The sequence below is a fragment of the Aspergillus puulaauensis genome, chromosome 4, assembly GCF_016861865.1.
Source record: "Aspergillus puulaauensis MK2 DNA, chromosome 4, nearly complete sequence".
In the NCBI taxonomy this organism is placed as follows: Eukaryota; Fungi; Ascomycota; class Eurotiomycetes; order Eurotiales; family Aspergillaceae; genus Aspergillus; species Aspergillus puulaauensis.
In genome coordinates, this window is record NC_054860.1 from 3,401,358 (window position 1) to 3,421,852 (window position 20,495).

Consider the following 20,495-nt stretch of genomic DNA (forward strand, 5'->3'; position numbering starts at 1 on the left):
TCGGAGATCCTGCAAGGATGGGCACTGCTGGACGCGACTCGTGGATGAACAATTGAACCATGAACAGCCCCTGCTCGAACTAAAGAGAGAGAGAGTACTCCGTACGGAGGAATAATCTGTATTAACCTGGCCGCCAATTTCCAGATCGGAGAATTTAGCCATTGTGGAGGATTGTTCTCTGAAAAGCACGTTCAAACTTCACGCACAGTCCAAGTCCCCACACGATCAGCCTGGACGGTGGAAAGAATCAAAAGAATCAAATTAAACCCAATCACCACAGCTGGAACCAACTAGTGAACTTTATACTGCTTGTTTGTCTTCCATTGGCCCTAGCGGCTGATCCAGGCCCTCCCCTCGTATGAAATACGCGACAAATGCCGAATTTTTGCACGCCAACTGGGCCAGTACCGACATCCTGATGCCAAATCTCCTGCAGGAATCGCCTGGGCTTTTCCTTGTTGAGCAGCTCGAGTCAGGCTGGATCCAGAGGCCCACTGCTCAAGCCTCGATTGTTATCCTGCAGACTACTGCTCTGGTCTACCATGGACGCCGGCCAAATACCGGCAGATCGCACCTTGTCGGTGATCAATATCATGCATTATTCAAATGATTGACCATTGAAATAACAGCCATGATCTCCAGGCCCTAGCCCTTCTCCATCTCGCGACTTGCGAGGAGGCTCAGACTCCACTGGCGGATCCTATAATACCCATTGCCGCCACTGTCTGACTCTGCACCCTGGCTGCATCCCATCCCCAGACTCAGACAATGGATCTTCCAAGTTGCGCGGTACGAAAGCCTGTTTACATTGCAGCCAACGTCAACTAGCATACTAACATCTGGCCAGCTGCCGTGCCTAATCTCGGCCGTGGGCAACTCAACATGCGCCCTCACCGATACAGCCTGTGTCTGCGGGACTCCCCAGATCGCAGCACAGCTCGAGCCATGCATTATGGCTGCATGCACCGTCAAGGAAGCCTTGAGTAAGTCTCTGACAAGTTGAAGCTTTGAAGCGTGGCTAACGAATGCAGCGTCGAAGAACATGACCTACACGATGTGCGATTACCCAGTGAGCGACGACACAGCGGTGTTTCCCATTACGAATATCGTCGGGATAGTGGTTGCAATTGTCGCGGTGCTTATGCGCCTCGCGAATCGGGCGCTGGATAGGAGGTTAGCGCTGGATGATTATATCTTGATTTTTACGCTGGTGCGTCAGAAGTACAACGTGCATTCGAATGCTGGCTAACAGATGTAGCTCCTTGCTGCTGGGATCTCGGGCATTGGAATCGAGCGTATGTATCTCTTATATCCAGTGTATGTCTGCGACTCTGCTAATGATGCTTCAGTCCGCAACTACGGCCTAGGCAAAGACATGTGGAGAATCCCCTTCGACGACATCCGCCAGATCCTCAAGCTGTTCTTCATCGAGGAGGAAATGTACTGCGTGTGCATCGCCACAATCAAGATCTCGATTCTATGTCTGTATCTCAACATCTTCCCGAATCGCGGCGTGCGCATCGCAACATACATCATGCTGGCCATCTCGCTCGTCTGGGCGATTGTGAGCTTCTTCGTCCTCCTCTTCTCGTGCTCGCCCATCAGCTACTACTGGGATATGTGGGACGGCGAGCACACCGGGAAGTGCATGAGCCATGATAAGATCCTGGTGGCGCACTCGGTCTCGAATATCGTGCTGGATGTCTTGATTGTGGCCATTCCGATGCCGACCCTGGCGACCCTGCATATGCCCCTCGAGAAGAGATTGGGTGTTTGTGTCATGTTTGCCGTGGGGATTGTGTACGCTTCCTATTACATTTTTATATGATAGTATACTGATACTGACTCTCCAGCGTCACGGTAATCAGCATCTTCCGCCTCGTCGAAACAGTCGGCTTCAACCAAACTACCAACCCAACACGTACGTCCATGAACCCACAATCTTCTGAATGCAATACTAACATCTTGCAGGCGACTTCGTCCCCGTCGGCATCTGGTCCCTGCTCGAATTCGACGTCGCCATAATGTGCGCCTGCATGCCCGCAATCCGCTCGCTGATAATCCGCATCTACCGCGGCCAATTCAAACCACACATCACAGCGCTCACAAACAGTCTCTCGGGCTCGACGCGGTTCAGCAGTAACAATAATTCCAAGAACGGCAGTGATTCGAGGACGAGGGTCTCGCATAATCTATCCGCGTCGTTGTCTGGGTCGAAAGCACGCGGCAAGGGCCCGGATGATGCTGTGGGCCCCTTTATTCGGCTGGATGATGTGGGGACGACGGCTGATGCTTATTATAATGGTGCTGGGGTTGGGCGTAATGGTCGTGTTGGTGGCGGTGGCGGTGGTGGTGGTGCTGGGCGTGGATATCCCGGTGATATAGATCTATCTGGACCGCCCCCTGGGAGTCCCGGGGTGGGACCGGCGCCTGTGCCTGGGCCTGTGCCTGTGCAGAGTCCGAGTAGAAGTTATTTTAAGCGCTGGAGTTTGTTCTCGAGGAAGTCGAGTGAGCCGCCTCAGACACCGATGCTGCCGCCTGCGCCGACGTCGCCGAGTGCGACGTATTTGGTGAGGTGATTTACAGTTGCAGTTACAGTTGCAGTTACACTTACTAGACTGGCTGGGTTTGTTTGGTTAAGTTTGTATAGGTACGGCATGGTGGGAGGGTCTTTGCATTTGCATTTGCATTTTGGATACGCCACATAGTTTATGATTTTATGAATGGACGAGTCTGGGGGCTCATTGCTTTATTGAAACTTGACGTGTTTGGTTGTAGTGTAGGGAATGTATCACAAGATTTATCCTGTAAGATTCGCAAGATCTGGGCGGGATTGTGGTGGTGGAAATATATATATACATATATATACTTGTTAATGTATGAAACGATACTGTAGTCCAATGTAATAAGCCAGCATGAACAGCTATATATACCAATACTTGAACCAGAACTGCCTACAACTAGGGTAATAGATAGTCTCACTGTCTATACTTCTCCAAACCCTACATGACTTTAAAAGGCCTGACAACCCCCATCATACAAACCCGGCCTCACAAAGTCCGGCGTGGGACTATCCCTATACCCCAATCTGACCAACGACTCTGACTCCCGACTAAACATCGGCCAATGCATCTCACCAGAAAGCCCATACCCCGGGAAATCACAGAAAACAGCCCAGGCCCGCTGTATTGTCTGCGTCATCTGCACCTCCGCCATGGAATCCTCGAGTCCGGTTACGTCGCGGGACGTCCCGAAGAGCATGAATAGGTCGCTGCCGTGGTATGCGCCGCTAAGGGCAGTGAGCTCGCTGCTATTGTTGTTAGTATAGTTATAGAGCTGCACGTTGGTCCAGTTGCCGAAGTAGCGGTATTGCCAGACGGGCACGTTGTGCGCGATGCGGGCGTCGGCCTGGGCTGCTATCGGGCAGGTGAATGAGGACAGGTGGAATTCGGTCATTTGTGTTTTCGATGGGAGGGCGCTGATTCCTTTTGAGAGGGATGACAGTGCGTAATAGCCCTCTTCTTTGTCATTGTGGCCGATGAGGATGGGCTAGTTTACCATGGTGTCAGCTACTTGGGATAAGTTGGATAGGAAGTTACTCACCAACTTCGCGAATAGACCTGCTTTATTTAAAGTAGAGTAATTGGCGAATACCGTCTCGTTGTCGACAACTGGATAGAACGCCGGAGTTGATCGGAGGGGGTTGTTATTGGTGCTGCTATCAGGTTTAACATTAGCAGCGGCAGTCCGTATATCTTCCCAGTTCTTCTGCTGCATACAGTGGACTTCGTCACTACTTTTACTGTCACTACGTTTACTGTCACATCCAACGGCCCGTACAACATCCCTCCACGCAGCCGCAGTATATTCCGGCGTGTTCAGTGGAAAACTCAATGCACTCCCAGAGTGCATGATCAAACCCGCAACGATCGGGTCCTCAACGTACGCATATGTCCAGTAATCCACAGAAACAGCACCGGCGGACTGTCCCGCAATGACGATTTTCTGCGGATTGCCTCCAAAGGCAGCGATGTTGTCGCGGATCCATTCGACTGCGAGGCGCTGATCGCGGAGACCGTGGTTCTGTACACACCCAGCTGGTGTTGAAGAGCAAGAGCCAGGGAAGCCGAGGATGTTTATGCGGTAGTTGACCGTGATGACGATAATGTCCTCCGACGCTGCGAGGTAGCGGCCGTTCCAGAATGGCGTGTTTGTATTGCCGCCGGCGAATCCTGCTTCAATCAACTCATTGAACAGGCCTGTATAAAATAGAGTACGTACGGCCACCGTAGAGAAAGACGAGGACGGGTTTGTCGTGGACCACTGACCTTGGGGTTGGCTTGGACCAGATGTTTAGGGTGAGGCAGTCTTCGCTCTGCGTTCCGTTTCCTGCTGTGAAGGCAGCCAAGATGGCTGGTGCCTGGGCTGTGAGGTACGTGTAGTTGAATGATCGAGAGCTCAGACGAGGGCAGTCACTACAGTCAAACAGGGAATTAGAGCAAGGGGCTACATCAGTGAGGGAGGCATACTATCCCTGTGAAGGTTAGTAGAGATATAGTCCATAAACGAGCGACTCACCCAGTGTGCTGCCTCGTATGGCCTGCTGCTCTTCAGCTTCTGTGGCGGCATAAACCGTAGAGATCTGACAGGAGGCTCTGCATATGGAATGCCCAAGTACTCGACGACATCGCCGTCCGTCGTACGGCCTGTGATGGGCCCGTTGGAGGTGTGCACGGTGACCCAGTTGGGGGCACACAGTACGAATGGAATGAAGGCAAGAACTGAGATCAGATGAAGCATGGTAACGATGGGGTGCAGGAGTGAGCTGAGAATAAGACGAGATTTACCAAGAATGGCATACCGTGAGGGGGGGACTGGCTGCCTGCCGTGACGAGAACCGGACAGAAACAGGGTTGTGATGGCCAAGACTCGATCGCCTCGTATCGACAGTGGGACAAACCTTTGACCATCGTCCTCAAGGCCGTGCGGGGTGTTATTGCTCACTTTGCATCGTGTATCCAGGCTATTGCGGAATATTCCGTCAGGGTGGAGGAAGGGATTCCTTGGAGATCGTCGGATGAAGGGAGGAATCCAGCTGCATGATGCATCAAGATGCAGAGACGAACCAGGAATCGTCAAGGACTGCCAATAAATGGCTTAAATGCAGCTCTCCAGGGTGGAAGCGAAGTCGGTTCGGTCCTATAAATAACTTGAAACCGACGAGCAGGCTGCCAGAATCCACTAATCCACTCTGGGCCGAGCGGGGTGTTCTCCTGCAGCCTTGTCACTCTTGTCACTCTTGTCGCTCTTCTTGTCACTCTGCTCTACAACTCAGCAAGAATTACAAGACTGCACAAACAAAAGAATGTGCAGTTTCACTCCCGGATAGGCGACAACCGCTGATGATGGCAGGCTGGAGGACACTCCGCCCAGCCAAGTGGCAGATCTCCGCTGGAGCTGAAGCTTGTCTCGCCATCACGTCTCGCCAGTGACGCCTTTGATTTGTGCCCTGAGCTCTTCGATTCGCCTCTCATCGTGTTCTGTCTCGACTAATATTTCCCAATCTCGGCAAGGCATGAAGCTGCTGCTGCAAGGACTGGCACTGCTGCAGCGGGCACCCACCGGCCGCCTCGATTGGCAACCAGGATCCGCATTCCTGTTGACCTTGCAGTCTCCGTACATTGTCCTCGGATTCTGGAGACTGTGATACGTCGTTGCTGCCTCGTGGCTGAATCTCGATCCGGCTGGGCCCGCGCGAACACGAGGTAACATCCACAACATTCCTCATTCATCTCATTCATCATTCATATCTGGCCGAGGATCAGTCTCTCCTGAACTCATACGAAGCCATTGCCATTCAAAGATGGCCCCAGGTATAGTGCTCTCTTCTTATCAAGTAGTATAGTATCTAACATCACCAGATCCAGAGCCGCCCGCCCCATCAGGCCTCCATCGCAGCTGCATCTTCTGTCGTGCCCGCAAGATCCGCTGCTCCAGTGGCCCGATTTGCACTGCTTGTCGTGAGCGCAATATCAATTGCACATACAGCCCTGAGGCCCGCAAGGGACGCCCTAGACGGAGAGGCGCCAGCTCGGCCGACCCCCAGCGCGAGCCGCGAAAGGCTCAACGCCGTCGTCTGCTGTCCTCTCCGCCATCTCCAGCTGATGTTGCCTCTCCAGTAGCAGCTGTGCCAGCGACTGTGTCTACTGATTCAGTCCCCCAGGCCAGTGCTTCGCGGGCGTCGCCTCAACCCCAGCCAGTTGAAAACGATGGGGAGAACCAAACATTGGGCCAGGAGCTCGAGCAGATGTTTCACGAGTACTTTATCCGAAAGAATGGATCGCGGTCCAACCTGTTCCAGGACTCGATTGCCTCCTTCCAGCGGCACATGCGCAATCCCAGCCCCGGCAATACTCCAGCCCAACGCCCGCGGCCAAAATTGAGCTACGATGGGATGTTGTCCTTTCTTGCGCATGAAATGGTTGAGATCCTGCTTCTGCGCTTCGGACAGCTTGGCTGTGAACAGTCGGAGACTAGCACGCATCAGTATTTCTACATAGCCTCACTGGCAGAGGAGACGACGTCGAGCATGTTCGACCCTGCTCGGCGCCAGCGAGGTCCTCTTGCGGCTTTAGGAAAACATCGCGTCGTGCAGATGGTTCATCTCTGGTACATGATGCATCCCCTGTCACCGCTGGTCTCGAAGACGCTCCTCCTAGATGCGATACAGGACGAAACGGTGGACGAAGCACTCTTGGCAGTCATTCTAGCGGATGCGTTCCAGGCCTTGGACAGCAGTGACAGTCAGAATGGGAACTCACCTCCTGAAGAATCACCCCAGCTGCTGGCGCACTTTACTGCATCCCAACTGAGGCATCGGCCACTGTCGCACATCGACTCCGCGCCCATCTCGACAGTGCAGGCATTGATCCTGCTAGGATGGAGGGACCTCGCTCAAGGGTTAGCACGGCGAAGCACCTGTTACATCGGGTATACATGTCGTATCATCTCGCGGCAGTATCAACGTCGAAGCCGCAATGAGGGTGGGCCGGAGAGCATGAAGCTGAACGGGATTGATATCGGGCAAGTTGAGCAGGAGATCCTGCAGAACATCTACTGGCTGTGTCTGTCAACGACGACCTGGGCCTTTATGCAAATCGACCAGCCATTCACACTCCTTCTGCCGGACGAGATCCCCGACTTTCCCAGCCTCGACGAGACAACATCTGCAGCGCTGCGTCTGGACCGGGCGTCTAACAATATATCGACCCTCCCATCGCAAGTTCAGGCCATGCGCTGGCTGTGGCCGCTGAGCCATATCACCAGCACCGTTGCCCACATCTACACCATCTACCTCAACGCTCCTACTGAAGAGCGCAAAGTCAAGGCCGCCCCGTGGCATATACGGCACATCCACCAACTCCACCAGCTCCTCCGAGCGCGGTTCGAGCCATCTAATCTCTCCTTCGAAGTCCGAGCAATTCTAATCCAGGCCATCAAGCTGGTCGAGCGAGAAGTCAGCACCCCGCACACCCAGTTCTTCCTCCTAACCTCGTACTACACCATCATCGTCCACATGCTCTTCTCCCCTGAACGACGAGCACCCCCGCCAGTTACACCCTCGACCATCCAAGCCCTGGGCGAGTGCATCTCTGCCGTCCTGACTATTGCAGCCGGCGTCCCCTCTCTCCCAGCGAGCCCCGTACCAACCCAAGCTTCGTACGGGAATAGAGCTCTGGCACTATGTCTAGACGCCTGCAGCCGCGCCCTTGTCCGTTTGCACAACCAGTGCCAGCACGACTGGCAGCAAAATCAAAGCAGCAATACAATGCCAGGCGTGACCAAGCTCGCCGAGTACGCAGAGCGTGCCCATAAAGTGTGCAAATCCGACTTTCTGGGCCAGCACGCATCCATCCTACGGCCGGCAAAGAAGCGCTTGAAATGGGTCAAGTCGGCCCTGCGCACCCTGGCGTCTCCGTCGTCTACCTCTGCCTCTTCCATCTCTGACATAAACGAGATGGCAAACGCCAACGCCGCCTTCCTTTCTCTATCCCCGCCAACAAACTTCCCACTCCCATTCGACAGGACCGGTGATCTATCCCTTGGATCGTCCACAACGTCACTATCAGAACTGATGCCGCCGTACCAACTCCCTCCGCCACTCGAAATCCCTGACCCGGGTTTCTTCTGTGACGATCCAACACTGGACTCTTTACTCGGGTTCCCTGGCATAGCGCGCGCAGGTGATCTATACCCGAGGGCAAGCGATAGTTCTTCATCTCAATTGTCCCTAGCGACGCCAACGCCAACGCATCAGCAGGATGGACGGCCGTTTGGAGCTTTGGACGACAGTACCGCCGCAAGCACTAGTACAGCCACGGCGCTGGCTGATTTGTTTTTCATGAGTCCTGATATGGCTTCGCATGGGTTGGATGGTCTATTGTTGAACAGTAATAGTAACCCGTTTGATGGGTCGGGGTCTAATGCGGCGATGGCCTCTGGACCTGGCTCTGATCGTATAGGTGGGAGTAATGCAGGGCAGTATGATTTTATGAGTGATCTTCATATGTAGCTTTCATTTTTTTGTTTTTTTGGTCGCTGTTTATATATATTGCATGGCAGTCAGGTAGAGGATTGGATTGGATTTCTGGTAGACAAGTTCGAAGTAGTTCTAGATGGTATTGAGCTTTACCTTGGGTACACGTTAGAGGTATTATAAGATAGAATCAGTTCAGCAGTGGACGACTTACTGTAGTGAGATGGATTAGTTTGATATTATACCAAGCTTACCGTTCAGCGAGCTTATATGGTGTACGCAATACTATTGCTAGACTAGACTACATATACAATAGCACGAGACAAGCCAGATCCAGGTTAAGGATTGTTGGATACAGTACATAATCCTACGTCTTCGAAGAAGCAGACCAATAGCGAGGTTGAGGTAGGAAGAGAACGTAATATTAATTCTTCATAAGGGTATTGCTATTACATTTAACATAGTGTCGCATGAAAATGGCGTTAACCGTCAATCTTAATCATAACCGGCTGCATCTAGTGCTTGAGGCTCTCTATACGAAGTCAGCAACATATCCATATAGTTTGATATATGAGGCATGCATACCCTTGTGGACATCAGCCTGGGTGTCGTGGACGGTCTGGTCCTTCTTGTCGAAGAGGGCGTCCTTTGCAGCAGTAGCACGGGTGGTAAGGTCGGCGTTGTTGTCCTTAGCGACCTCCTTGTTGACCTCCTTTGAGGCTCCGGCTCCGGCGCCCTGGACGGTCTCGCTGACGTAGTTGACGGTGTTCTATGCCCTGTTAGTACATGAAAGGCTATTGTTGACACTATTATTGAGGGAAGGCTGCATACCTTGATGGTCTCCATTGTGGCTGAGAGTAAGAAGTGTAAGTGATGTAGTAGATGAGACTGCTTGAATGAGATTGTCTGAATGAAATGAAAACTCCAAGAAGCAAGAACAAGGTCTTTATATGTGTTTCCTGTTCCTAGACCTCGGCCTGGCCCAGTCCCCAGTCTGTTGTCCAGTGCCAGGGATTCTAGGGCATGACATCATGCACCGGCCCCCGCTGTCCAATCAAGACGCTGCCAGGCACATTCAACGTTGTGAACAGTGCGAGATCTGCTCAGCCACTGACGCTGATCTCGTACAGATCTGGCTGTCTATGTACGTCATGGAACTCCACAGAATTCAACACGTGCAGAGGCGGAACCAAAATCCGGATTCTATGCGTGCTGGCTGCTGCACATGCCGTCTACGGCCGAGAGGTACACCGTATTGAGATCGTATTAAGAGTCTTCTCTTATCAAGCTGGATTATCAAGGATATTCGAGAGTCCTAACCGTGTTGGCATTCGCTGGAATTCAAATGGCCTGTGGAATAATAACGACCTTGCGAACAGCACCCTGGCTCTCTTGGCCGGACAAGACTCGGAGTCAACCCCCTAGAGATCGACGATTACTCGATCCCTATCGAGGTTACTCCATTTCCCCTCTGTACAAGAAGAGGGGTTGGCTGTGGCAACGTGCAAGTGGTAACTGGGAACCTGGACGACTCCACTCGACCACTGTGGCGCAGCAGCCTTCGTTTACTGGACCGTGGAAACTGGAAACAGACCGCGCAAGACGGTGCTAGAACCTTTGGGCGGCTTGTTCCGAATCTTTGGAAACTGAGCGTGGTCTGAGTCTCAGGTTTTGCTTGGTAGTTATCCACTGTTAAGCTGACCTCTAATATTCCCGCGGCTGGCACCGCGGGCAATGCATTCGGTTTGCTTCACATGGACATTGGCCTTACACTACTGGAAATGGGGTTATTTGTGGCTAGTTTAAAGCTAGCTTGAGGCATTTAGGGGTCTAGAACGGCTAAGACGTGGCCATGGTGTGGTGGTGGTTTCGTAGTTATAATAATATACACACCCAAGAGTTACTCGGATCAATAGCCAACTCGACTGTAAGCCTTCTACTGGTATACATACATAGATAGGAAAGCTCCAGAACTCGCTTCCGCTAATACATCGAGTTGTAGAGTAAATAGTGATGATTCCGGTTCGTCTTTATCGCGGCCAAGAACTCCCACAACCTGCAGTTCCCTGATTTTTGGTTACACTGCAGGCAGATCCACTACAGCGCCACTACTGTAGGTGATTGTCCAGCCTATACGTTCTAGCCAGCTTAGGCTTCCCTAGCCACACAACAGTCTGGAAGAGTGGGAACCGGGACACGGAAGGAATACGCTTCTTTCCGTCTGTCTGGCCTGGATCTAAGACTGCTGCGTCGGTTCCGCTGGCTATAACTGGGAAACGATGATTGCTAGTGAGACGCCCATTCAGGCCTCGATACTCTTAGGCCGAGATAAGGGTGGTACTCGCACATACAGAGGCAAGTGTGGAATTGAATAGGGAGTCAGGGTAGAAACCATCTGTTGGTTGTATAAACTGGAAACCAGTAAGGGTGATATGTTTAGATTGGACAGGACTGCCATCGGAGTACTGATAGAGTATAGTTGTTGCATTTGATAATATTAACTTCCAATGCCTATTGCTCCTTGAGCATAGCCTCCAACTTATAGAATGGACCGTCAGCAGAGCAAACACTACAAGCAACAGGAATACACACCCTTCTTGAAACAGGCTGAAAGCCATACAACCAAGTCAAATACCACATCCAGCCCGCGCTCGGCAGCATGCGATATATAATCGCCCGCAGCACTTTCCCAGCGACGGCTCTAGGCCAGGATGCTGTATGTAGGCGGGCATACCGCGCCGAGAACGAGGCGACATCGTGTGCGCGCTTCTCGCGCACGCGGGCGTAGGTCTCTAGGGCGGTTTTGTCGCCTGCTTGGAGATATAAAGAGATGGAGTCTGCTAGTACGACGGCGTCTTCGATTGCTTGACAGGCGCCCTGGGTTTGGTTGGAATTGTTCAGGAGCTGGGTGACAGGTTTCTTTACTTACCTGCCCGAAGAACGATGTCATGGAGTGCGCGGCTGGCAGAGGGGAGTGGGAGTGAGTATGGGCTCGCTTTGATGCAGGGGGTATATACCATCACCGAGAAGAGCAACACGGCCACGAACCATGTGTGGGAAATCCGCCTCCTCGAAGACATTGCTTGCAACGACGCGCTCGGACGAATTCACAACTGCCCTGGTTAGCATAAACAGACTACACCAAGCGTGGATATATATATGTACTGGCTTCGACACTGGTGTCCTTCCCAAACGGGTGGAACTTGCCACCATACACGCCGTTCACCGTCTCGGGCGTTGCGCCCTTCCACACAGACCGGTCAGGGTTCTTCGCGTCACGATCAACGGTCTTAACCCCGATGAACCATTGACGGTTCTCCTTACACGGCCAGGTGGTGAGAATGCAGTCGTTGTACAGCATCCAGTGCGCGATGCCCAGATCGTCCGTGGAGAGATGCGTCAGGGGCTGGGTGTAGCCGGACATGTGCACGCGGCCCGTGAACCGGATTGTATTCTCCGGCTGTAGACCAATTGATCGAGATAGCTGAAGTATCTTGATCAGTCCATGTGTTCCTTATACCAGGGCATACATATACATACGGTCCGCCTCGTCACACTGCGTATTCCATCCGCCCCAACCACGATATCAGCATGCACTTCTCGCCCGTCGTCGCCGAGAACTCGGAGCGGGCCATCATGACCTTCAATGTTCTCGATGTCAGCGACATTCCAGCCGAGCTTCACCACCTGCTCGCCCCCCGCCGCCTCGTACAGATACCCATGGAACTCGTGCCGCTCAATGGACAGCACATTATACCCGAACCAGCGCTCTGCGAGTCCGAAGTCGATGGTTCCCCAGCAGGCCTTCTCGCGGTAGACGCGGACCCCGAGAAGTTCCTGCGCGTTGTGCTTGATCTTGTCGTAGAGACCCAGCTGGTGGAGCGCGGCGAGACAGTTCGGGGCCAGAGAAATGCCGGCGCCCTGCGGGGTGAGGACGGCGGTGCGTTCGAGTATAATGAAGGAGATTCCCAGTCGGTGCAGAAATGCGCCGAGGGTTAAACCTCCTATGCCGGCCCCGATTATGGCTACGGAGACTCGAGGGGCTGTGGGTGATGTCTCTGTCATGGTAGGGCTTCGTGTCGGAGCTGGTATCATGGCCCATTTACCGGGAATGGTCAATGTGTGCTTTAAATAGTGTTCGAAATAGTTCTTTAAATAGGGACATTCCATGGAAATATCACAAAAGTACGAGCAGTGTGGGAAAGTCTCCGTTGGCGTTCGGAGGCTCGTATAAGCAGCAGTGCAGAATGTCTCCGTTCAAATTCTCCAACACGAGGACATACCAGGCAAGTTAACCTAACTCATCTAATCTATGTACAGTAATCACTCGATATCCTTCAAAACATCTCTGAGAACAGTGGTCAGTTTGGCCGCAACCCCTGCGTCAAAACAGGCATCATGCGTCGCAGCAAACGGAACAGAAACAAAGCTGCCAAACTGCCCTGCTCGCCATCCATTACTGGGGTCTAGGTTATTCTTTATCGCAAATGCTCTCCTCCCCTCGCTTAGAAGAGGAGAGAGACTGCCCAGCGCTGTACACTTGACCAACGTCACGGCCGTCTCAGGAAGATAGACCCGCCGACGCAGTGTCTGATACGACGCCAACATGCACAAGCCCTGCGTTATATGCTCTCGGATCAGATCCATAAACTCGTCCATATCACCCTGACTCCCGTCCTCACTATCAGATCCGTAGTCGGTATTCTCTGGGCTGTTCTCGCTGCTCGTCGCCCTACTCCCTTCTCTAGACGACGACGGGGCACCGGCACTGCCTTCAAACCCCGGCGTATCCATAGGCCCATTAACGCGCCAAGCAATAGCATTATATGTAAGAGTAGCAAGAACCCGGCGCTCCTGCGCATCGTGAAAGGGCAGGTACACCTCGGGATTCAGCGAGTCAACCAGAACAACATGCTTGACCGATTCGCCCTGCGCAGCGAGAATCGCGGCCATTTCGACCGCGATCATCCCGCCCATCGACCAGCCGCCTAGAAGGTAGGGGCCGTTGGGCTGGATGTCACGCCGGATGATGCGGACGTATTCGAGCGCGAGCGAGGGCAGGCTCTTGCTGTGGCGGCGGAAGGCGGGGACGGACTCGTATATCGGCGAGGAGAGGCCGTAGACGGGTCTTGAGTCCTTGGAATGGTCGTGGATGTCTGCGGATAGAGAGCCCAGGGCGAAGTAGGGCAGGGCGAGGCCGGAGATTGCATGGACCAGGATGAGCGGTGTCAGAGGGGACGAGGGATTGCCCTGGATGTGCGCCACGGTCTCGGCCATTGTGTCTGTTGGTTGATCGGAGGCATAATCGGTGGTTCAACAGAAGAATATAAGCTGCTAGACTGTGGAAGCTTTGAGCGCTGGAAATTAAGGGGCAGGGTGGTGTTGCATACACTCCGCTCCGAGGCGGGCATTTATTAGGGCTAGAGGGACAGGAGTCATTATAAAAGGACACGCCCTCTTTGGTGACATACTATTCGTCATAGGTCAGTGTACATACATATCGACGTACAATGTGGCAGTCTATTGCATTTCTCGCAGTTTTGAATGGGGCCCTTGCAGCCCCTACCAGAAGGGCCCCCGGGGCGTTCGACATGCCCCTAACCTGGACGCCCTTTGGTTTCACCACAAACACCATCCAAGTCGGCAATCCGCCTCAACAGCTCGATTCCTTCGTGGACTGGACCTGGATCGGCCAATACGCCTTCACCCCGCGCTGCCATGGCAGTTTGCAGGACACCTTCGACTGCCTCCAACCAGGCCAGCCGCTGTACAACCAAACCCAGTCGCGCACCTATACGAACCAGTCCAGCCTGTACCCCGATAGAAACTGGAACCCAAACCACTTCTTCTTCTACGATGACCTCTCTGTCGGCTTCGGGTCTGATATCCAACAAGTCGGCCCGGACCACCAGGGTAGAGTCACCCTGCAGCTGGCGGACATGCATTTCCAACTGGACTTTGCATACCCCTTCGCTGGAGTATACGGTCTCTCGCCGGTCTTCAAGACAGACAACGCCTCCACGCAGTCCCCGTTCTACCAGATGTGGGAACAGGGCATCTATCGCTCTCCGCTCATTTCCTTCTTATACTGCCACAACAGCACCTTCGACAGACCCGCCCCCCGTCGCGAGCTCTGCAATGGGAACGACGGCCTGCAGACTCTGGGAGGCCCATCTCCTGTCCTTAGTCTGTCAGGAAACGCCACAACCCCAGTGCTATGGTACGACAACATCGTCTTCCCCGCCGTCAACGACATTGACTTCGAATATGAACCGGCCGTCTACAACTACTGGGCTGTGCGGCTCACGCAGCATCTCATCGGAGACGAGGTGCAACCGCTCAACACCTCAGCCTCTATCGGTGGTAACCCCGGTGCTATCTTCGACCACGCCAGCTACGGCCGCGGCGTGCCCATGTCGGAGAATAGCTATGCGCGGCTGATTGAGATCACGGACGGGCAGCCGATTACATTGGATGAAGACAGTGCTCCCAATAATGGGAACCAGTCATTTGTGGCTGTGGACTGTGCCAGGGTGGCGTCGTTTCCCAGTGTCAAGTTTGTCTTTGAGGGCCATGAGAGGGTGTGGGAGGTTGTGCCGGAGAATTATGTTGAGGTGCTTGATCTGGGCAAGGACCAGGTTTGTGTGTTGAATGTGAGGACGCTGGGCGAGGGAGACTTTGTTATTGGCAATTTTGGTGAGACTTTTGCGAAGGACAAGGTTGTTTTGTTTGATTTCGAGGAGCTCAAGGTTGGGCTGGCGGATGTTCCTAGCGGTTCTTATTGAGTTGCTGTATGAGTGTTGGCTATAAAGCAGCATAGATGGACAGTCATCTATTATTCATAGCAGTATGCATAGTCTATATCAATATAGAACAGTAGAGGATTATATACACCAGGACCGATGTCAATTCTGAACAGCCAAGTTATTGCAGGCAGAATAACAATATAATAAACACTCAAACATACTCTGATAAATACCCAATCTACCAGAATTGCACCTGCACATCCCCCTTGAGCCAGGGGCTGCCCACCTTCGAGAAATCCAACCCCCCCAGAGTCTCCTCGCTGCTCCCCTCTCCCCAGCCAACCTCACAGCCCTTGACAATACGCGAGACAACCATCTTGGAAACCAAAATCGCCATTTTCTCGCCCGGACATCGATGGCTGCCCGCCCCAAACGGAATATACCGCAGCTGCCCGCCGTCGTTCATCTTCTTCGCCAAGGTACCATCCGCCAGCCATCGCTCGGGCAGATATTCCTCGGGTCTTTCCCACGCCACAGGATCGTGGTGCGTAAGATAGGGAGAAATCGAAACGATTGTTCCCTCTGGGATGGTGATTTGGGTTCCGGCGACGTCGGTGCGCAGGGTCTTGGGCTTCCGGGCCCAGCGGACGTCGCTGTTACCGGAGTAGTGGCGGCCGGTCTCCTTGATGAGGGCGTCTAGGAAGGGGGACTGTTCTAGGGAGTGGGCGGCTAGATCCTCGCGTAGAAGCTGAAGTCGTGCTGGGGATTTGAGCAGCTAGGCATTCATCAGGAAGTGTCCTCTCTCTCTCTCGACAAGGGCAGAAGCTCACCTCTAAGACGGTCCAGGATATACTGGCAACAGTGCTGGTATGCGCGGCAAACATAAGCAGCGTGTGGTGTGCGGCGTAGAACCGGCTCAGATGTGCAGTTGCAGGGTCTTGCAGGGTGTACGAGATATAATCCAGACTGTCAGTCCATTCCTCCGGGCATTTCTCTCTCTCCTGAAGACGAAACCGGAAGATCTCCTGCACACGGTCTCGACATTTCCACAGATTACGCGCTGGACCATGCGGAACCCAAGCCGGGAGAATGGTATGCCAGATACTGCCCACATTGGCCTCCATGGTGTGCAGCAGGTCGTAGAGCTCCTCGACATGGTGATCGTAAAAGTCCTGTCCCATCAAGCACCGCACGATGATCTTGTGCACAAGGAAGGAGATTTCTTCGAAGAGGGCTACAGAGTGTCCGCCGTGTCCGCGGGTCCAGCCATTGACTGCCTTGGAGGCTTCTTCGTCCGCGATCTGGGCGTACCTCTCGAGAGTAGCTTTGCGTGAGATCCCACGACTCAGAGACCCGACCATGCTGCGCAGATGGTCGAAGTATCCGGGGATCACGATCTTGTTGAGGAAAAGGCCCATCCCGTCGCCGAACGACCATATGTCCTGCTAAGTTGTGAGTAGACGGTAGTATTACATTACAGAGAAAGCACAACCTCTCTTGTTTCTAGGTATTCCTTGTTGAGCTGAGGACTTCGCAGCCAGATCGTGCGGCCGAATAGCATCGACACAGTAAAGCACTGTCCATGGCGGCTGGTGGCAGCGGAAATGAACCCAACCGGGTCGAGGGTGTATTTTTGCAGGTTTCCCACAATTGGGAGACCGGAGCTGGCAGCAGGGATTTTGTCTGAGTGGAGGAAGCACCGCAGTACGAGGGCCAGCAGAAGAAACGTTAGAAGGCTGGCAATGAGAGGGCCGGCATTGTGGGAAGAGATGGTTTGGATTTCGTGGACCAGCATGATGAAAGAAATGAATTGAAGAAGGTTAGACACATAGGAAGGCTCGAATATTAACTACTTGTATGTCTATTTCCTTTATTCATTTATTTATGGGGTCTGATTCAACGTAAAACTCTCCGGCGGATGACGGACGTCAGATTATGTCCGCGCATAGTTGATACATCTCGCTATATATTACCAGACTGCCGTTCGCGCACCTACAGACCATGCTGCAACGGTCCGAAATGGCTTCTAAAGAGACAGCAGTAGACGTGGCGAGCCATGCCCAAGACGAAGCTGATGCTGGCCCTCCTGACGGCGGCTCGCGCGCCTGGCTGGTGGTGGCCGGGGGCTTCCTCACCTACTTTGTGACATTTGGTACGTGAAGATACGTAAAGAATATGCTAGAGCTAACGGAAACAGGTCTTCTCAATTCGTTTGGGACTTTCCAAGCGTACTACGGACAGGCGCTGCTGTCCGGCCGAGACGATAGCGAGATCTCCTGGATTGGCTCTCTCCAGCTCTTTTTGCTCTTCATCGGTGGCCTCGTCTTTGGCCCAATATTCGACGCCAAGGGGTCAAAGATCCTTTTCGTCCCGGGCACAGTGTTGTTTTCCCTCTCCCTGATGATGATCAGCCTCTGCAAAGAGTACTACCAGTTCATCCTGGCGCAGAGCCTGCTCTTCGGCGTTGCAGATGCAATGCTCTTCTACCCGACAATCTCTGCAATTCCACACTGGTTTAATAGCCGACGAGGCCTGGCAATGGGCATCGTCGTGGCTGGCTCCTCTCTAGGTGGAATTGCGTGGCCGCTCATACTAGAACGATTGTTCCACGCCGTTGGATTCCCATGGGCCATGCGTATTGTTGGATTTATCAGCTTGGCTCTCCTCCTCCCAGCATGTTTCATGGTTGTCCCTCGTTCATCGCCTAGAAGATCTGAAAGTATTCCCAGGGAGGACGTGATTGCAGGCCTCAAGGATATACGCTACTGGCTGACCGTGGTCGGGATGCTCTTCGTGATGTGGGGGATGTTTATTCCCTTCTACTATATTCCGCTCTTTGCCATGGACAACGGCATAGACGCTTCATTTGCAAATGCCCTGATTTCGATCCTAAATGTTGGCTCCTTCGTTGGGCGGATCGTTTCCGGTGCCCTGGCAGACAAAGTCGGACGGTGAGTTTCGCTAGATACATATTCAGACCGCGCTTGCTCACAAAAGGCCTAGGTTTAATGTCACTATTGCGTGCTCGCTCGGATCTGGAATCCTTGTTCTCTGCCTGCACTGCATCCGCACAAAAGGCGCAATTGTTGCACTTACCCTGCTGTACGGATTCACCTCGGGAGGCTTGATCTCCCTGCAATCTGCATGCGTGGCGCAGATAACGAAGAACATGCAAGTCATCGGGCTGATGATCGGGATCATGATGGCAGTCTGCTCCTTAGGAGCCCTGACGGGCAGTCCTATCGGCGGAGCTCTTGCGGTGAGGAAGTCTGGGGAGGTCCCTGCCTGGGTGGACTTTGGGGGTGCCTTTCTGCTGGCCGGTACAGCGCTGCTGGTGGGTGCGAGACTTGCTATTGATTCTCGGCTTTTACGAATTGTCTGACCTGGCGAGATTGCGGTGGATCTGGGTTGTTTCATGGGTTGATGAGAATACGAGGGTGCTTCCAACTCCGACGGGATACGGGGATTTTCTCGAGTATACAGTCTGCGTAGACTATAAAGCGGAGATACCATCTCTACTGTTAGAAACCAAAGTTCTATTGTTCTATAATCTAGCCAACATGAGGTTGTATTCTTGCATCGTTCTAGCTGCCCTGAACAGCGTGGCTTCAGCCTCCCCTCGAGCAGCCGGCCTCTACAACTGTGTCTCCCATATCTTCGGGGATTCTGCGGCACAGCGAATTGTCACGCCAGGCAACGCTACCTACCTGGACGCCCGGCTAGGCGAGAAAATCCAATTCGACGAGCTGCCGGTGCTCATCGCCTACGCGCAGGAATCCAAGGAGATCGCGCCCTTGATCAAATGTGCCCAGCAAGCCGATATCAAGGCCGTCCCACGAACTGGCGGGCATAGCTTCGAGGCCTACTCCGCCTTGAATGGAACCCTGGTCATCGACATTGCACACATCAATGGCGTAGATGTCTCCGATGATAAGAAAACGGCTGTTGTCGGCGCAGGGATCCGTCTGGGTGCTCTGTACACAGCCCTTAACGAACACGGAACATCCTTCATCGGCGGCATCTGCCCTACAGTCGGCCTGGCTGGGTTTCTGGGCTCGGGCGGGTTCAACATGCAGCAAAGATCCCAAGGGCTGGCGGTTGAGCATGTCCTCGCAGCAAAGGTCGTGCTCGCAGATGGGCGCACCGTCGTCGCGTCGCCAGATACCAACCCTGACCTGTTCTGGGCAATCAGGGGCGGCGGAGGAGGCACGTACGGAATCGTCGTCGAGTACACCCTGTCTCTCACGCAGATCCCACGCTCTGCTATGCTTATGCTGAAGTGGAACGATACTGCATCCCGATTCCCCGCCACGAAGCAATACCTCGACTGGGCGCCCAAGCAAATACCCGAGTTTATGTCCCAGATCAACGTCTACCGCGACAATGTACAGGTACTAGGATGGTATTACGGGGGCACAAAGGACCAGCTGGCTTCGCTTGTGGATTCCTCTGGCCTGCTTGACATTGGTAGCCCCGAGGTAGTCATCGCGGGGGACTGCAATACGGACAATGCGCGTGTCTTTGGATACACGACGATGGAATGTCTCCCGGACGATGAGGTTGACTCGTCCATTCTCAATGTTATTCCGGACCCATTCAGCCAGGTCGGAAATTATACGCAGTTCCAGTGGAACGAGGTGCCCAAGTCCACGTCCACGCCTGTTGCATATCCATGGGAACGCTTCCACCGTCTAAGCAAGTCGTTTTTTGTTCTCAAGGACAGCCCGCTCACCGATGAAACGCTGGAGAGTCTGCTCGACCGCATCGCGGCCCTGGATGGAGAGAGTCAAGTCTGGGGCGAGTGGCACGCGTGGAATATCACTACACCGGCAAAGGGGACCAGCAACGCGTTTCCCTGGCGGGAGAAGGCATATGCGCATCTGGAGTTTCAGATCCATGGAGCACCGGATGATGAGGAGCGCCAGGGGAAATATGAGGAGTGGTTTGAGGACTTGGAGTCGTATTTGAGGCCGGCGGTGGGAGGCGCGAGTTACTCTGGCTACGTTGATGGGAAGATCTCGACGGACCCGTTGACGAGCTACTATGGCGATAATGTTTGCAAGCTGGTGTCGGTCAAGAAGAGATATGACCCGGAGGAGTTCTTCACGAACCCTGCTTCAATCCCGGTTTCTGAGGAGGGATGCTAGCTGGTAAATGCATATACAATGGTACATATAATTAGCTAGCTCTTGTTACAATCCTGCATCTTACAA

At 53.4% G+C, this 20,495-nt stretch overlaps 10 protein-coding genes across 10 annotated transcripts; 5 read left to right on the top strand and 5 right to left on the bottom strand.

The window, feature by feature from the left end:
* Positions 1–768: 768 nt before the first annotated feature.
* APUU_41306S (CFEM domain-containing protein) lies at positions 769–2,579 on the top strand (the record flags this gene model as incomplete). Its single annotated transcript, XM_041704474.1, has 7 exons — positions 769–789; positions 848–983; positions 1,032–1,210; positions 1,259–1,295; positions 1,350–1,800; positions 1,854–1,921; positions 1,972–2,579. 7 exons carry the CDS (start codon positions 769–771, stop codon positions 2,577–2,579), a joined length of 1,500 nt encoding a protein of 499 aa, XP_041557056.1.
* A 433-nt stretch (positions 2,580–3,012) lies between these two features.
* APUU_41307A (uncharacterized protein) lies at positions 3,013–4,800 on the bottom strand (the record flags this gene model as incomplete). The annotated part of the gene is made up of 5 exons (XM_041704475.1): positions 3,013–3,549; positions 3,604–4,232; positions 4,282–4,475; positions 4,530–4,534; positions 4,579–4,800. The coding sequence occupies 5 exons, from the start codon at positions 4,798–4,800 to the stop codon at positions 3,013–3,015; spliced, it is 1,587 nt and encodes a 528-aa protein (XP_041557057.1).
* A 1,063-nt stretch (positions 4,801–5,863) lies between these two features.
* Positions 5,864–8,572, top strand: APUU_41308S (uncharacterized protein; the record flags this gene model as incomplete). The annotated part of the gene is made up of 2 exons (XM_041704476.1): positions 5,864–5,873; positions 5,922–8,572. 2 exons carry the CDS (start codon positions 5,864–5,866, stop codon positions 8,570–8,572), a joined length of 2,661 nt encoding a protein of 886 aa, XP_041557058.1.
* Positions 8,573–9,051: 479 nt separating this feature from the next.
* Positions 9,052–9,382, bottom strand: grg1 (putative glucose repressible protein Grg1; the record flags this gene model as incomplete). The annotated part of the gene is made up of 3 exons (XM_041704477.1): positions 9,052–9,068; positions 9,122–9,305; positions 9,368–9,382. The coding sequence occupies 3 exons, from the start codon at positions 9,380–9,382 to the stop codon at positions 9,052–9,054; spliced, it is 216 nt and encodes a 71-aa protein (XP_041557059.1).
* A 1,665-nt stretch (positions 9,383–11,047) lies between these two features.
* APUU_41310A (FAD-dependent oxidoreductase) lies at positions 11,048–12,601 on the bottom strand (the record flags this gene model as incomplete). Its single annotated transcript, XM_041704478.1, has 6 exons — positions 11,048–11,074; positions 11,129–11,413; positions 11,466–11,497; positions 11,554–11,649; positions 11,702–12,020; positions 12,077–12,601. The coding sequence occupies 6 exons, from the start codon at positions 12,599–12,601 to the stop codon at positions 11,048–11,050; spliced, it is 1,284 nt and encodes a 427-aa protein (XP_041557060.1).
* Positions 12,602–12,859: 258 nt separating this feature from the next.
* Positions 12,860–13,813, bottom strand: APUU_41311A (thioesterase domain-containing protein; the record flags this gene model as incomplete). The annotated part of the gene is made up of 1 exon (XM_041704479.1): positions 12,860–13,813. One exon carries the CDS (start codon positions 13,811–13,813, stop codon positions 12,860–12,862), a length of 954 nt encoding a protein of 317 aa, XP_041557061.1.
* A 233-nt stretch (positions 13,814–14,046) lies between these two features.
* APUU_41312S (uncharacterized protein) lies at positions 14,047–15,321 on the top strand (the record flags this gene model as incomplete). The annotated part of the gene is made up of 1 exon (XM_041704480.1): positions 14,047–15,321. One exon carries the CDS (start codon positions 14,047–14,049, stop codon positions 15,319–15,321), a length of 1,275 nt encoding a protein of 424 aa, XP_041557062.1.
* Positions 15,322–15,520: 199 nt separating this feature from the next.
* On the bottom strand, positions 15,521–17,077 carry APUU_41313A (uncharacterized protein; the record flags this gene model as incomplete). Its single annotated transcript, XM_041704481.1, has 3 exons — positions 15,521–16,057; positions 16,113–16,724; positions 16,772–17,077. 3 exons carry the CDS (start codon positions 17,075–17,077, stop codon positions 15,521–15,523), a joined length of 1,455 nt encoding a protein of 484 aa, XP_041557063.1.
* A 206-nt stretch (positions 17,078–17,283) lies between these two features.
* APUU_41314S (MCT family MFS transporter) lies at positions 17,284–18,664 on the top strand (the record flags this gene model as incomplete). Its single annotated transcript, XM_041704482.1, has 3 exons — positions 17,284–17,434; positions 17,480–18,233; positions 18,286–18,664. The coding sequence occupies 3 exons, from the start codon at positions 17,284–17,286 to the stop codon at positions 18,662–18,664; spliced, it is 1,284 nt and encodes a 427-aa protein (XP_041557064.1).
* Positions 18,665–18,842: 178 nt separating this feature from the next.
* APUU_41315S (uncharacterized protein) lies at positions 18,843–20,429 on the top strand (the record flags this gene model as incomplete). Its single annotated transcript, XM_041704483.1, has 1 exon — positions 18,843–20,429. The coding sequence occupies one exon, from the start codon at positions 18,843–18,845 to the stop codon at positions 20,427–20,429; it is 1,587 nt and encodes a 528-aa protein (XP_041557065.1).
* Positions 20,430–20,495: the final 66 nt, after the last annotated feature.